The 17,445-nt window shown below is 38.8% G+C and overlaps 1 protein-coding gene across 1 annotated transcript in view; it reads left to right on the forward strand.

Annotated features, from left to right (window-relative positions):
- Nucleotides 1–17,445, forward strand: part of LOC133664299 (MAGUK p55 subfamily member 7-like) — an 88,035-nt gene that overhangs the window by 47,968 nt on the left and 22,622 nt on the right. Inside the window, exons 8-11 of the mRNA XM_062068807.1 lie at nt 3,062–3,258; nt 3,360–3,418; nt 7,341–7,394; nt 16,620–16,793. Of these exons, the coding sequence (XP_061924791.1) occupies nt 3,062–3,258; nt 3,360–3,418; nt 7,341–7,394; nt 16,620–16,793 (484 nt within the window). The remainder of the gene's footprint in view (nt 1–3,061; nt 3,259–3,359; nt 3,419–7,340; nt 7,395–16,619; nt 16,794–17,445) is intronic.

Raw genomic sequence — 17,445 nt, forward strand, 5'->3', positions numbered from 1 at the left:
AGTCCATAGTGGATCTAACCTACTAGTGAGAGTCCAGTCCATAGTGGATCTAACATAATATTGAGAGTCCAGTCCATAGTGCATCTAACATAATAGTGAGAGTCCAGTCCATAGTGGATCTAACATAATAGTGAGAGAGTCCAGTCCATAGTGGATCCAACATAATATTGTGAGAGTCCAGTCCATAGTGGATCTAACATAATAGTGAGAGTCCAGTCCATAGTGGATCTAACATAATAGTGAGAGTCCAGTCCATAGTGGATCTAACATAATAGTGAGAGAGTCCAGTCCATAGTGGATCCAACATAATATTGTGAGAGTCCAGTCCATAGTGGATCTAACATAATAGTGAGAGTACAGTCCATAGTGGATCTAACATAATATTGTGAGAGTCCAGTCCATAGTGGATCTAGCATAATAGTGACATTCCAGTCCATAGTGGACCTAGCATAATATTGTGAGAGTCCAGTCCATAGTGGATCTAACATAATAGTGAGAGTCCAGTCCATAGTGGATCTAACATAATATTGTGAGAGTCCAGTCCATAGTGGATCTAGCATAATAGTGACATTCCAGTCCATAGTGGACCTAGCATAATATTGTGAGAGTCCAGTCCATAGTGGATCTAACATAATAGTGAGAGAGTCCAGTCCATAGTGGATCTAACATAATAGTGAGATTCCAGTCCATAGTGGACCTAGCATAATATTGTGAGAGTCCAGTCCATAGTGGATCTAACATAATATTGTGAGAGTCCAGTCCATAGTGGATCTAACATAATAGTGAGATTCCAGTCCATAGTGGACCTAGCATAATATTGTGAGAGTCCAGTCCATAGTGGATCTAACATAATAGTGAGAGAGTCCAGTCCATAGTGGATTCAACATAATAGTGAGAGACCAGTCGATAGTGGATCTAACATATTAGTGAGATTCCAGTCCTGCTGGCCCCACTATGGACTGGACTCTCACTATTATGCTTGATCCACTATGGACTGGACTCTCACACTATTATGTTAGATCCACTATGGACTGGACTTTCACAATATAATGCTAGACCCACTTGACGTCCATTGCATCCGGTCTCCCCTAGAGACCCACATCTCCAAGGTTTCTCATAGTCATTCACATTGACGTCCCACTGGGTGGTGAGTTTTTCCTTGCCCTTATGTGGGCTCTGTACCGAGGACGTCGTTGTGGCTTGTGCAGCCCTTTGAGACACTTGTGATTTTGGGCTATATAAATAAACATTGATTGATTGATTGATTGAAAGACAAGATACTTAGCGTTCAAACTGGAAAACGCTGTTATTTTTTGCAAATATTAGCTCATTTGGGATTTAAAGCCTGCAACGTGTTTCGAAAAAGTTGGCACAGGTGGCAAAAAAGACTGAGAAAGTTGAGGAATGCTCGTCAAACACTTATTTGGAACGTCCCACAGGTGAACAGGCTAATTGGGAACAGGTGGGTGCCATGATTGGGTATAAAAGCAGCTTCCATGAAATGCTCAGTCATTCACAAACAAGGACGGGGTGAGGGTCACCACTTTGTCAACAAATGCGTCCGACAATCCGACATCAGTGTGTAAAGGATATCACCACATGGGCTCAGGAACACTTCAGAAAACCACTGTCAGTAACTACAGCTGGTCGCTACATCTGTAAGTGCAAGTTAAAACTCTACTATGCAAAGCCAAAGCCATTTATCAACAACACCCAGAAACGCCCCCAAGCTCAACTAAGATGGACTAATGCAAAGTGGAAAAGTCTTCTGTGGTCTGACGAGTCCACATTTCAAATTGTTTTTGGAAACTGTGGACGTCGTGTCCTCCGGACCAAAGAGGAAAAGAACCATCCGGATTGTTCTAGGCGCAAAGTGTAAAAGCCAGCATGTGTGATGGTATGGGGGTGTATTAGTGCCCAAGACATGGGTAACTTACACATCTGTGAAGGCACCATTAATGCTGAAAGGTACATACAGGTTTTGGAGCAACATATGTTGCCATCCAAGCAACGTTATTTCAGGAAGTATTTCAGGAACACTTCAGAAAATCATTGTCAGTAACTACAGTTGGTCGCTACATCTGTAAGTGCAAGTTAAAACTCTACTGCAGAGTCTTTGGTCCGGAGGACACGACGTCCACAGTTCCCAAAAACAATATGAAATGTGGACTCGTCAGACCACAGAACACTTTTCCAGTTTGCATCAGTCCATCTTAGATGAGCTCGGGCCCAGCGAAACCGGCGGCGTTTCTGGGTGTTGTTGATAAATGGCTTTGGCTTTGCATAGTAGAGTTTTAACTTGCACTTACAGATGTAGCAACCAACTGTAGTTACTGACAGTGGTTTTCTGAAGTGTTCCTGAGCTCATGTGGTGATATCCTTTACACACTGATGTCGCTTTCTGATGCAGTACCGTCTGAGGGATTGAAGGTCACGGGCATTCAATGTTTGTTTTCAGCCTTGCTGCTTACGTGCAGTGTTTTCTCCCGATTCTCCGAACCTTTTGATGATATTACGGACCGTAGACGGTGAAATCCCCAAATTCCTTGCAATAGCTGGTTGAGAAATGTTGTCCTTAAACAATTTGCTCACGCATTTGTTCACAAAGTGGTGACCCTCGCCCCGTCCTTGTTTGTGAACGACTGAGCATTTCATGAAAGCTGCTTTTACACCCGATCATGGCGCCCGCCCGTTCCCAATTAGCCTGTTCACCTGTGGGATGTTCCAGATAAGTGTTTGATGAGCATTCCTCAACGTTCTCAGTCTTTTTTGCCACTTGTGCCAGCTTTTTTGAAACACGTTGCAGGCATCAAATTCCAAATGAGCTAACATTTGCAAAAAAATAAAGTCTTTGCAGTCTATTCAATTGAATATAGGTTGAAAAGGATTTGCAAATCATTGTATTCTGTTTTTATTTACCATTTAGACAGCGTGCCGACTTCATTGGTGTTAGGTTTCGTAATTAATCTGCATAGATACATGATTAATGCAAGATATTTTGTGGTTAATCATCCGAGTTATTATCATTTCAAAAAGCCTACATGATTTCTTTCCCCCCTAGTTGTTTGTAAGAGCTCTCTTTGACTACGACCCAAATGAGGATCCGGCTGTGCCGTGCAAGGATGCGGCGATCGCCTTTAAAAGAGGCGACATCCTGCAGATTGCCACCATGGAGGATGACGCCTGGTGGCAGGCTTGCCCCGTCGGTGGCGACAACACCCGAGCGGGACTCATCCCCTCACAGCAGCTCCAAGAGAGGTGATGCATTATTTGGTATTTTGGACCCCACAAAAAAAAAATTAAAAAAAATAAACCTGAGGCATTTCCACAAACCCCTGATTTGATTTATGGTCCTACAGAAGAGTTGCACTGCAGCGACCCAAAGCCCTGTTCCAGCCCGAGCAAGTCAAAGCAACAGGTGATCTGTTTTCTTTTTTTTTTTTTCCACAAAAGAGCCAAGGACCTTTTAAAAGGCCACCAATAAACATACCGGAGCCTGGTTTTGTGAGGGAGAGTTTCGGTCAGAAGGTCACAGGCAAGGCAGGGAAGGTGCGGTCAGGCCTGAACAAACAGAAAAAATTACATAAAATAAATATTTGTTCATGTAACTGCTTTATAATCAGAGATGTGTATCATCTACATTTTAACTGATACTAGTACCAAATCGGTACTTGAAAAACATTGTCAGTGTTTAAACAGGTCCCAAACCGGTACATTAAAAAATAGAAAACATGCAAATTTTTGCTAAATAAATAAAGTGAAGTGAATTATATTTATATAGCGCTTTTCTCTAGTGACTCAAAGCGCTTTACATAGTGAAACCCAATATCTAAGTTACATTTGAACCAGTGTGGGTGGCACTGGGAGCAGGTGGGTCAAGTGTCTTGCCCAAGGACACAACAGCTGTGACTGGGATGGCGAAAGCGGGAATCGAACCTGGAACCCTCAAGTTGCTGGCACGGCCACTCTACCAAATGCCTCTTTAATTTTAAGGTTAAAGTCCCAACGATAGTGACACACACACTAGGCGTGGTGAAATGACCCATCCCCATGTTCAGGTGAGGTGAGGGGAGCAGTGAGCAGCAGAGGTGGCCACGCTCGGGATTCATTTGTCGATTTAGCCCCCAATTCCAACCCTTGATGCTGAATGCCAAGCAGGGAGGCAATGGGTCCTGTTTTTATCGTCTTTGGTACGACTCGGTCCGGGGTTTGAACTCACGACCTCAGGGCGGACACTCTAACCACAAGGCCACTGAGCCTAATAGATTGTATTTCCATTGCACTTCACATTTGAACGTATAATAATAATAATAATAATGGATTTTATTTGTAAAAGCACTTTACATTGAGCAAACAACCTCAAAGTGCTACAGTGCATTGCAAAAAATAAAATAAAAATAAAACCTAGAACAGCCTAATAGCTAGAACTAGAACACATATATAAAAAAAAAAAGTTTTTTTTTAAAAAGAAGGGTTTTCAAGCCTTTTTTAAAAGCATACACAGTCTGCGGTACCCTCAGGTGGTCAGGGAGAGCGTTCCACAGACTGGGAGCGGCGGAGCAGTCAGCTTCCTGCCGTCTATATGGTCGGGAAATGTGCACATTTTGAGATTTTACCTTCAGAAAATTATTTGAAAAAGGGATCGTAAGGAGTCAAAATGCATTTCTTTCAATATGCATCATAACAAAAAGGGTTAATACTAAAAAAAAATTGATAGATGTTGATAGTCCAACTCATACTGACTTTTACACACAAACTATGGAGATGATATCAGTAGAAAAAATTGCATTTAGCTTAGATAATAATGACTCATATATTGGAATATGAGATCCATTATTTACATTTGTTTTAACTACTAAATGAACCTAAAATATGACTTATTTTATCTTTGTGGAAAATATTGGACACAATGTGTGAACTATTATTAATTTTTGAAATGTTTTTTTTAATTTTTTTTATAAATGGCTGTGATTATAATGTCAATGAGAGATTTATAATCACTGCTATGTAGGAATTCTTATTAATATTGATACTGTTGTTGGTTTTGGAATTGGAATTGTATTATTATGGTGTTATTGTGTATTATTTTGTTGGATCGATTAATAAAAAATAAAAATAAAAAACATTTATCAAAGAGCATAGAATTTGCAAAAAAGTTAGCACTTTATTGTTAGCCTGCTAGCATGCTAAAGTTAGCACATTAATAATTAACAGCTGTCACATACCAAGTTATATGACTCTAGGGTAAATGGTAGCAAAATTAGCTCATAAAGCTATCACTTTAATGTTAGCATGCTAACATAAACATGCATACAGTTAGCATGTTTTAAATACCAAGTTATACAACGGTAAGGTGTATGGCTGCGGAACTAGACAAAAAAAGCGTAACATTAGCAAAAAAAAAGTTAGCCCTGTGATGTTAGCATGCTAACGTTATCACGCTAACAGTTAACATGTGTCCCATTCCAAGTTATATGACTCTAAGGCAGTGGTTCTTAACCTTGTTGGAGGTACCGAACCCCACCAGTTTCATATGCGCATTCACCTAACCCTTAATAAGTGGAAAAAATATATATATATTTTTTTTTCAAATTCAAGTCAAAAGTTATGTTTTTTTACTGGTGCACAAAAAGAACAAAACCAACACAGTGCCTGAACTCAACAAATTACACACCTGCAAATTAGATGGAAAATTAGATGGAACATCGTTTGGGGGTATCCATAATACGCCTATAGGGAGACGTTTTTATTTACACGATGAGTCGGGTGTGTCTTGACCTCCGCGGCGGAGGCTCCGCCGAACCCCTGAGGCCAACTCACTGAACCCCTAGGGTTCGATCGAACCCAGGTTAAGAACCACTGCTCTAAGGTGTATGTAATATTAGCTTTACCACCACCATGCTTGATGGTGTTCCTGGGATTAAAGGCCTCACCTTTTCTCCTCCAAACATATTGCTGGGTATTGTGGCCAAACAGCTCAGTTTTTGTTTCATCTGACATCACATGGACAAAGATAAGACCTTCTGGAGGAAAGTTCTGTGGTCAGATGAAACAAAAATTGAGCTGTTTGGACACAATACCCAGCAATATGTTTGGAGGAGAAAAGGTGAGGCCTTTAATCCCAGGAACACCATCCTACCGTCAAGCATGGTGGTGGTAGTATTATGCTCTGGGCCTGTTTTGCTGCCAATGGAACTGGTGCTTTACAGAGAGTAAATGGGACAATGAAAAAGGAGGATTACCTCCAAATTCTTCAGGACAACCTAAAGTCATCAGCCCGGAGGTTGGGTCTTGGGCGCAGTTGGGTGTTCCAACAGGACAATGACCCCAAACACACGTCAAAAGTGGTAAAGGAATGGCTAAAACAGGCTAGAATTAAGGTTTTAGAATGGCCTTCCCAAAGTCCTGACTTAAACGTGTGGACAATGCTGAAGAAACAAGTCCATGTCAGAAAACCAACACATTTAGCTGAACTGCACCAATTTTGTCAAGAGGAGCGGTCAAAAACTCAAGCAGAAGCTTGTGGATGGCTACCAAAAGCGCCTTATTGCAGTGAAACTTGCCAAGGGACATGTAAGCAAATATTAACATTGCTGTATGTATACTTTTGACCCAGCACATTTTCAGTAGACTCATAATAAATTCATAAAAGAACCAAATTCATTCATGTTTTTTGCGACAAACAAGTATGTGCTCCAATCACTCTATCACAAAAAAAATAAGAGTTGTAGAAATGATTGGAAACTCAAGACAGCCATGACATTATGTTCTTTACAAGTGTATGTCAACTTTTGACCACGACTGTATAAAGGGGAGCGATTAGTGGCAGCAGCAGGTGGAGACACTGGTCAACAAAAAATAAATTGGTGCGCTGAAACAACAATTGAGCAGCAGATTTGGTCACATTTTCAATTGCTCCATAATAAATTCATAAAAGAAGCAAACTTCATGAATGTTTTTTTGTGACCAACAAGTATGTGCTCCAATCACTCTATCACAAAAAAAATAAGAGTTGTAGAAAGTATTGGAAACTCAAGACAGCCATGACATTATGTTCTTCACAAGTGTATGCAAACTTTTGATCGCGACTGTATTTAGTTTTTGGATGATATCACGATCCATGCCCGCCAAACTTGTTCCCACCTCACTTTTCCAAATCGTAGAACATTCCGTTGCATGTTTCAACCACTCTGTAAGCTGGTTATTAATCTTTTTTCAATTCTGGATACCATTCCTAAATCCGACTATTATTTAAATTTCCAAAGCAAAATAGTTGTACGTATGATTTAGACCATGTGCTAATACTCTGGGCATGAAATCTCATGGTTTTCCCTCTCTAGTTTTTCCAGTGGAGGAGGATGTCGACTACGGTGCTATAACTGGAATCCACATTGGTGAGATGTTTGACTTGTTCCACATAAATCCCTCTGATACTGGAAAGAGTACTGGTGTTTAAAAAAAAAACACGACACACTTGAGGCAATTGGACATGACAACTCAACAATAACGGCCACCAAGAAAAACAGATACATGGGATCATATCTGATGAAGCATGTTTTTATAGGTTTAATGATTTAAAGGAACCGGAGAAAATTAAAAAAAATGTGGTTTGAGCAGTAGAGATTTCTCGAAGAATGCAAGGGAAGCTCAGCTAACATAAAAAGACTAGATTTTCGGAAAGAAAAATACTAAAACTAGTTAAATTAATAATTTTACTTAATAAGACATCCTAAATTAATTGTATATTTAGATATTAGTAGGTCTTTTCGGACAGAAATTAGAATTTTATTCTGAAAGCATTGTTCAACTTGCAATTTTTTAATCTTCGAGATGTTCCCGAATATATAAACAAGATTTTCACACTTTTCTTTAGAATCAGCTGCTTTTGCAACGTTCATTTATTGTGGTTAAGCTGAGCGTCCATTGACTTCAAAGGGGGAGCATAGAGTGGGTGGTTCCACTGCAGCCAAACTGGGCAATCATTAATTAATTAATGTCGGAGTTTCAATCTCCGATTGTCAGCAAAATAAGCTAATCAGCGTGTGTGGGGGGGGCGTGGCCTGCGGACCTGCAGCGAAGCGGAGTGTGTCAGGATCGGCTTCGAGATTAGTGACAGGTGCGTAGATGACACAGCTGTGAGTGTTTGTCCGATCACCTGTCGCTCTGTTAAAGGCAGCAGTCGGGAAGGAGAGGAGGTTGTTGATGGTGGAGAACGAGCGGCAGAAACTTGAACAACTTATCGCAAAATAAATCCTCGTTCGCAAAGATGAACACGGCTGTCATGTCCGTCATTGGTGGTCCGGAGAACCCGGAGGAGCAAGACCTCCACACAGCGATATTGAAATAGGGTTGTGCCGATAACAATATTTTAGTACCGGTACCAAAATGTATTTTGATACTTTTCGGTACTTATCTATATAAGGGGGACCACAAAAAAATGGCATTATTGGTTTTATTTTAACAAAAAATCTTAGGTAGGTAGGTCTTTATTGTCATTGCACAAGTACAACGAAACTTTGCTTTCAGCACAAACCCGTTCAAGATGAGACAAACAAACACCACAAGTACCCCGTAAAAGATGGGAAAAAGGTAAACGCCGGGGAAGGGTGAGTACAAAAATACAATCTAGACTGGAGTGGGGAAAAACCTCCATAGCAAAGCACATATACTTATTACAACGTACATCTCGAGATATCTAGCAACAGAGGGGAGGGAGTGGGGGGGCCATGGTGGCAGGCTGCAGCTCTTCAGCCATCCATCACCCCTAAGGGAATCGCGTCAAGGGCGTTGGATGGGGGGGTGGGGTGTGTGGGTGTGGCGTATATTTTTTGTGGGTACATTAAACATATGTTTTTTTTTGCAAGTTTGTCCTTAAATAAAATAGTGAACATACAAGACAACTTGTCTTTTAGTAGTATGTAAACAAACAAAGACTCTAATTTAGCTGCTGACATATGCAGTAACATATTGTGTCATTTATCATTCTATTTTGTCAACATTATAAGGGACAAACTGTAAAAATGGATTATTAATCTATTAGTTCATTTACTGTTAATATCTGCTTACTTTCTGTTTCAACATGTTCTATCCACACTTCTGTTAAAATGTTATAATCACTTATTCTTCTGTTGTTTTGATACTTTACATTAGTTTTGGATGATACCACAAATTTAGGTATCGATCCGATACCAAGTAGTTACAGGATCGTACATTGGTCATATTCAAAGTCCTCATGTGTCCAGGGACATATTTCCTGAGTTAATAAATTAAAAAATATTTGTTTCTCAGTTATGGTCCATATGGGACTCAGCGGTACTCAGTTGTAATACATTTTTCCACCACTTGTGGCAGTAATGACGATATCAAACAGAAGAAGTCTGGAGCTAAAGGCATAGGGGAAGTTTCTTAAGCGCAAAACTTATGACAAAAGTGGGTAAGCTGGATTTAAATTTGCACTATAATTCTATTGACAGTTTGGTTAAAAAAATATTTATTAGTATTTACCATTAATTTAGTTGCAATACAGAATTGCAATCTAGAATAGTGTTTCTTAACCATAGGGCCAGGGCCCAATGTTGCGCCGCGAGCCAAAAAATATATGTTTCTCAGTTATGGTCCGTATGGGCCACAGTTGTAATACATTTTTCCACCACTTGTGGCAGTAATGACACAATCAAACAGAAGACATCTGGAGCTAAAGTCATAGTGAAGTTTCTTTAGCGCAAAAATTATGACTTTTATGTCATTTCATTGACAGTTTATTTAGGAAATATATTCATTATTAATTTACTTTGTTTATTTCAGCACTCAATAATTGTTTTTAAATGTATTTTTCATCAGTTGTTTACGGGTGCCTTCTTATGCATTATATTTGGTTAGTACATGAGGCAAATATAACACTCGGGTTTACAGTATGTGTTAAATAAATGATAATATTTGTGATTGACACATGCTTTCTAGAATCAGGTGCTTTTGTAAGGTTTGCAAATACAAACATTTGTTTTTTTACTCCATATGTCACACTCAATATGACAGTTATTTAAACATAACTCCTAAATCAAACATGCAAAATGGCTAATAATGCCTGAAATAATGTATATTTGTGAGCTTCTATGAATATACGCTCTTGTAAGGTTTGCAAACACAAAAAGTAGCTTTTTACTCAATATGACAATAATGTTCTTAGAATCCTGAGATAATGCTAGTATTGAATATGGTTAAAATCAAGAGTAAGATGACTAAATCAGTGTTAATATTTGGGGGGCTCTTTGTAAAAAAATGTTGTGCTGGATTACCTTTTATTAAGGATTTACCTCATGGGATCTCTAGTCTGTGGCAATTGTTCCTGGTTAAAGTCATCTGGTACTGTCAAACATCTTAATGCAGCACGTCCTAAGTCACTGTAAAGTACAAACCCCAAAACCAGTGAAGTTGGCACGTTGTGTAAATGGTAAATAAAAACAGAATACAATGATATGCAAATCATTTTCAACTTATATTCACTTGAATAGACTGCAAAGACAAAATACTCAACGTTCGAACTGGAAAACGTTGTTATTTTTTGCAAATATTAGCTCATTTGGAATTTGACGCCTGCAACATGTTTCAAAAAAGCTGGCACAAGTGGCAAAAAAGACTGAGAATGCTCATCAAACACTTATTTGGAACATCCCACAGGTGAACAGGCTAATTGGGAACAGGTGGGTGCCATGATTGGGTGTAAAAGCAACTTCCAGGAAATGCTCAGTCATTCACAAACAAGGAAGGGGCGAGGGTCACCACTTTGTCAACAAATGCGTGAGCAAATTGTCGAACAGTTTAAGAACGACATTTCTCAACCAGCTATTGCAAGGAATTTAGGGATTTCACCGTCTCCGGTCTGTAATATCATCAAAAGGTTCAGAGAATCTGGAGAAATCACTGCACGTAAGCGATGATATTACGGACCTTCGATCGCTCAGGCGGTACGGCATCAAAAAGCGACATCAGTGTGTAAAGGATATCACCACACAGGCTCAGGAACACCTCAGAAAACCACTGTCAGTAACTACAGTTGGTCGCTACATCTGTAAGTGCAAGTTAAAGCTCTACTATGCAAAGCCAAAGCCATTTATCAACCACACCCAGAAACGCCGCCGGCTTCGCTGGGCCCGAGCTCATCTAAGATGGACTGACACAAAGTGGAAAAAATGTTCTGTGGTCTGACGAGTTCACATTTCAAATTGTTTTTGGGAACTGTGGACGTGGTGTCCTCTGGACAAAGGAGGAAAAGAACCATCCGGATTGTTATAGGCGCAAAGTGTAAAAGCCAGCATGTGTGATGGTATGGGGGTGTATTAGTGCCCAAGACATGGGTAACTTACACATCTGTGAAGGCACCATTAATGCTGAAAGGTACATACAGGTTTTGGAGCAACATATGTTGCCATCCAAGCAACGTTATCATGGACGCCCCTGCTTATTTCATCAAGACAATGCCAAGCCACGTGTTACATCAACGTGCCTTCATAGTAAAAGAGTGCGGGTACTAGACTGGCCTGCCTGTAGTCCAGACCTGTCTCCCATTGAAAATGTGTGGTGCATTATGAAGCCTAAAATAGCACAACGGAGACCCCCGGACTGTTGAACAACTTAAGCTGTACATCAAGCAAGAATGGGAAAGAATTCCACCTGAAAAGCTTCAAAAATGTGTCTCCTCAGTTCCCAAACGTTTACTGAGTGTTGTTAAAAGGAAAGGCCATGTAACACAGTGGTAAAAATGCACCTGTGCCAGCTTTTTTGCAATGACTCAGGATTGAATTCAAAGTCTCCCTACTAACCCACCAGTGCCTCCATGGAAATGCCCCCCTCTACCTCAAAGAACTACTCACCCCCAAAACCTCCACACGACACCTCCGCTCCGGACAGGCTAACCTCCTCCAACCGCCGAGGACAAAGCTACGAACATTGGGAGACCGGGCTTTCTGCTCCGCCGCTCCCAGTCTGTGGAACGCTCTCCCTGACCACCTGAGGGAACCACAGACTGTGGATGTTTTTAAAAAAGGCTTAAAACCCTTCTTTTTAAAAAAGCCTTTTTTTTTTTAGATATATGCATACTAGTTCTAGCTTTTTGGCTGTTCTAGTTTTTATTTTTAATATTTTTTATTATCTTTTTATTTTTATTTTTTTAATACACTGTAGCACTTTGAGGTTGTTTACTCAATGTAAAGTGCTTTTTTACAAATAAAATCTATTATTATTATTATTATTATTATTAATGTGTTGCCGCCATTAAATTCTAAGTTGATGATTATTTGCAAAAACAAAATGTTAAATATCTTGTCTTTGCAGTCTATTCAATTGAATATAAGTTGAAAAGGATTTGCAAATCATTGTATTCTGTTTTTATTTACCATTTACACAACGTGACAACTTCACTGGTTTTGTAGAAATAACGTTGCAGTCATTTCTTAAAAACGGCTCATTGGTCGCGGGAATTCTGCAACACTGCCACGGCGACTTAAAACTGAAAATGACGAGGCGTTTTCCCGCTTAAACGAGTTTCGTTGGAAGAAATAGGGGCGACTTTGAGCCGCGTGCCACGTAAACAAACACTTGCCGCACGGGGAGGAAACAGACAGAGATGCTTACAAAGTCAAATTACGGTCCATGTCGAAGCGAGCCTGGCATCGCCGGCTCAGAAGTCGTTAACGTCATGAAAAGCCGGCGTGCCGACAAAGACGGGCCAAAACCACAGGCGCATGGCAGACGCTGGTTGTCAGAAGGCGTACAAATCACCCTTGGCACACTATTCTGGGGGGCCCGATCCCCCTGTTGTCATTTTATGCGCCGTGGGTTTTTTTTTTTGTGGCTAACAGTGCTGAATCAACATGCTGCTTAACAACAGATTTAGGCTTTGACATCATATCATGAATCCATCATTCAATAAGCCACTTTTCTTTTATCCCGACTGTCCTCTTGCTACTGTCCACAAACTACAAGAAGTTTCCGAATATAAAAAAAAACAGAAAAACATGTTAGGTTAACCTGAACAAGTGCCATCCCATTCCTAACCCATAGGGTTCAATATGATCTCGGACCACCTTTTGCAGCTATTACAGCTTCAAATATTCTGGGAAGGCTGTCCACAAGGTTGCGGAGTGTCTTTATAGGAATTTTCCACCATTCTTCCAAAAGCGCATTGGTGAGGTCACACACTGAGGTTGGTGGAGAAGGCCTGGCTCTCAGTCTCCGTTCTAATTCATCCCAAAAGGTGTTCTATTGGGTTCAGGTCAGGACTCTGTGCAGGCCAGTCAAGTTCATCCACACGGGACTCTGTCGTCCATGTCTTTATGGACCTTGCTTTGTGCACTGGTGCACAGTCATGTTGGAAGAGGAAGGGGCCCGCTCCAAACTGTTCCCACAAGGTTGGGAGCATGGAATTGTCCAAAATGTTTTGGTACCCTGGAGCATTCAAAGTTCCTTTCACTGAAAAACAACCCCACACCATAATTCCTCCTCCACCAAATTTCACACTCGGCACTTATATAACACTTATATAAGACTTTTAAAGTCATTTTGATAGTAGGCTAATATAGACACTTACACCATGTGTTGCCTTCATTAGAACACTTATATAAGACTTTTAAAGTCATTTTGATAGTAGGCTAAAATAGACACTTACACCATGTGTTGCCTTCATTAGAACACTTATATAAGACTTTTACAGTCATTTTGATAGTAGGCTAATATAGACACTTACATCATGTGTTGCCTTCATTATAACACTTATATAAGACTTTTAAAGTCATTTTGATAGTAGGCTAATATAGACACTTACACCATGTGTTGCCTTCATTATAACACTTATATAAGACTTTTAAAGTCATTTTGATAGTAGGCTAATATAGACACTTACATCATGTGTTGCCTTCATTATAACACTTGTATAAGACTTTTAAAGTCATTTTGATAGTAGGCTAATATAGACACTTACACCATATGTTGCCTTCATTATAACACTTATATAAGACTTTTAAAGTCATTTTGATAGTAGGCTAATATAGACACTTACACCATGTGTTGCCTTCATTATAACACTTATATAAGACTTTTAACGTCATTTTGATAGTAGGCTAATATAGACACTTACACCATGTGTTGCCTTCATTATAACACTTATATAAGACTTTTAAAGTCATTTTGATAGTAGGCTAATATAGACACTTACATCATGTGTTGCCTTCATTATAACACTTATATAAGACTTTTAAAGTCATTTTGATAGTAGGCTAATATAGACACTTACACCATGTGTTGCCTTCATTATAACACTTATATAAGACTTTTAAAGTCATTTTGATAGTAGGCTAATATAGACACTTACATCATGTGTTGCCTTCATTATAACACTTATATAAGGCTTTTAACTTTTTGCGGCTCCAGACAGATTTTTTATTTTTAAATTTTTTTACTCTTTCAACATTTTGGGATGCCGACCCCTAGGTTAAGTGGAGGCTGGAGTCTAGTGTCTGCAATGCGATCGACAGGCGGTAAGAACAGGCTGCACCCCTCCTCTCGTCTTTTAAAGAGGACACATTATGCCTTTTTCCACAGATTAAATCAGTTTCCAGGTCTCTATTATAAACTGGGGCAAAATGCAGCACTCGCCTATGACAACACCCTCATGAAACAATGTTTTTCAGGGGCATGTCTGGTCTCAGGCAAGCGAGCCACCTTGGACTCTGGGCGTTGGCCAAGCAGGACCATGACCATTTTAAATTAAATCCTCAAATTAGAGGAATTGATAGTACTGTATAGTGTTGTCCCGATACCAATATTTATATACACATATATATATATATATATACCGGTACCGGTACCAAAATATATTTAGATTCTTTTTGATACTTTTCTACATAAATGGGACCACAAAAAATTGCATTATTGGCTTTGTTTTAACAACAAATCTTAGGGTACATTAAACATATGTTTGTTATTGCAATTTTGTCCTTAAATAAAATAGTGAATATACGAACTGAAGTGAATTATATTTTTATAACGCTTTTCTCTAGTGACTCAAAGCGCTTTTACATAGTGAAACCCAATATCTAAGTAACACCAGTGTGGGTGGCACTGGGAGCCGGTGGGTAAAGTGTCTTGCCCAAGGACACGACGGCAGTGACTAGGACGGCGGAAGCGGGGATCGAACCTGGAACCGTCAAGTTCATGGTGTAAGTGATTTAACCCCCAATTCCAACCCTTGATGCTGAATGCCAAGCAGGGAGGCAATGGGTTCCATTTTTATAGTCTTTGGTATGACTCGGCCGGGGTTTGAACTCACAACCTACTCGATCTCAGGGCGGACACTCTAACCCAGGGGTCACCAACCTTTTTGAAACCAAGAGCTACTTCATGGGTACTGATTATTGCGAAGGGCTACCAGTTTGATACACACTTAAATGAATTGCCAGAAATAGCCAATTTGCTCAATTTACCTTTAACTCTATGTTATTATTAATAATTAATGATATTTACACTTAATTGAACGGTTTAAAAGAGGAGAAAACACGAAAAAAAAAAAAGACAATTAAATTTTGAAACATAGTTTATCTTCAATGTCGACTCTTTAAAATTCAACCGAAAAAAAGAAGAAAAAAACTAGCTAATTCGAATCTTTTTGAAAAATTTTAAAAAATATTTTATGGAACATCATTAGTAATTTTTCCTGATTAAGATTAATTTTAGAATTTAAATGACATGTTTTAAATAGGTTAAAATCCAATCTACACATTGTTAGAATATATAACAAATTGGACCAAGCTAGACAAATCATTATTTCTTCTAGATTTTCCAGAATTTTTTTTTTAAAAGAAATTCAAAAGACTTTGAAATAAGATTTACATTTGATTCTACAGATTTTCTAGATTTGCCAGAATAATTTTTTTGAATTTTAATCATAATAAGTTTGAAGAAATATTTCACAAATATTCTTCGTCGAAAAAACAGAAGCTAAAATGATGATATTAAATTAAAATGTATTTATTATTCTTTACAATAAAAAAATAAATTTACTCGAACATTGATTTACATTGTCAGGAAAGAAGAGGAAGGAATTTAAAAGGTAAAAAGGTATATGTGTTTAAAAATCCTAAAATCTTTTTTAAGGTTGTATTTTTTTCTCTAAAATTGTCTTATTGAAAGTTATAAGAAGCAAAGTAAAAAAATTAATGAATTTATTTAAACAAGTGAAGACCAAGTCTTTAAAATATTTTCTTGGATTTTCAAATTCTATTTGAGTTTTGTCTCTCTTAGAATTAAAAATGTCAGGCAAAGCTAGACCAGCTTGCTAGTAAATAAATACAATTTAAAAAATAGAGGCTGCTATTTGAGCTATTTTTAGAACAGGCCAGCGGGCTACTCATCTGGTCCTTACGGGCTACCTGGTGCCCGCGGGCACCGCGTTGGTGACCCCTGCTCTAACCACTTCCTTCTGATTTGAAGTCAAACTCTTAAGGGGTCCACTGTAGTTACATTGCCTTCATTTTTGTGGCAAAAACCTACTGGAATCTTGCGTATTGTCGGGAAAAAAACAATACAGATGATTGAAAACTCCATACCTTTCTCTTCTTCCTTCCCAGCTGGTTTGAGGAAGAGTTTCCGACTGGGCAAGAAGAGCAGTCGGGTGAAAGAAGCAGCTTGTTCTAGAAGGTGGAGCTCAGGGGTTCATGACTCCATTTGTCCGCCTACGTACGTGGAGGTCATCCCGTACCATAAAGATCCTAAAGACAGACACCGCCTCGTGGTATTGGTGGGTAAGTATAAAGGGTTAGGGGTTAGGGTTAGGGTTAACCCTAACCCCTATCAGGGTGTACTTTTCTATCTTTGTAGCTTCCCAAGTTTTCCCTGTTTATTACACATTAAAAAATACAATTAATGTTCTCTAAATTCAATATTTTATTCTTATTATATATTAATAATGGTCTGTACTACTGTATAGTCACATTTCTATTAGGGCTGCAACTAACGATTAATTTGATAATCGATTAATCTGTCGATTATTATTTCGATTAATCGATTAATAATCGGATAAAAGAGACAAAATACATTTCTATCCTATCCAGTATTTTATTGAAAAAAAACAGCATACTGGCACCATACTTATTTTGATTATTGTTTCTCAGTTGTTTGTACATGTTGCAGTTCATAAATAAAGGTTTATTTAAAAAAAAAAAAAAAAAAAAAAAAAAAAACCTCTGCGCATGCGCATAGCATAGATCCAACGAATCGATGACTAAATTAATCGGCAACTATTTTAATACTCGATTTTAATCGATTAGTTGTTGCAGCCCTAATTTCTATATAGTGCTGCTACAGAAACATCTGAGTAATATACTCTTTTACAAAAGGGGAATTATCATTTAGACACGGAATGTCCTTGGGAAGTATACAAACAACAACCAAAAG

The sequence above is a fragment of the Entelurus aequoreus genome, linkage group LG14 (genome assembly GCF_033978785.1).
Source record: "Entelurus aequoreus isolate RoL-2023_Sb linkage group LG14, RoL_Eaeq_v1.1, whole genome shotgun sequence".
In the NCBI taxonomy this organism is placed as follows: Eukaryota; Metazoa; Chordata; class Actinopteri; order Syngnathiformes; family Syngnathidae; genus Entelurus; species Entelurus aequoreus.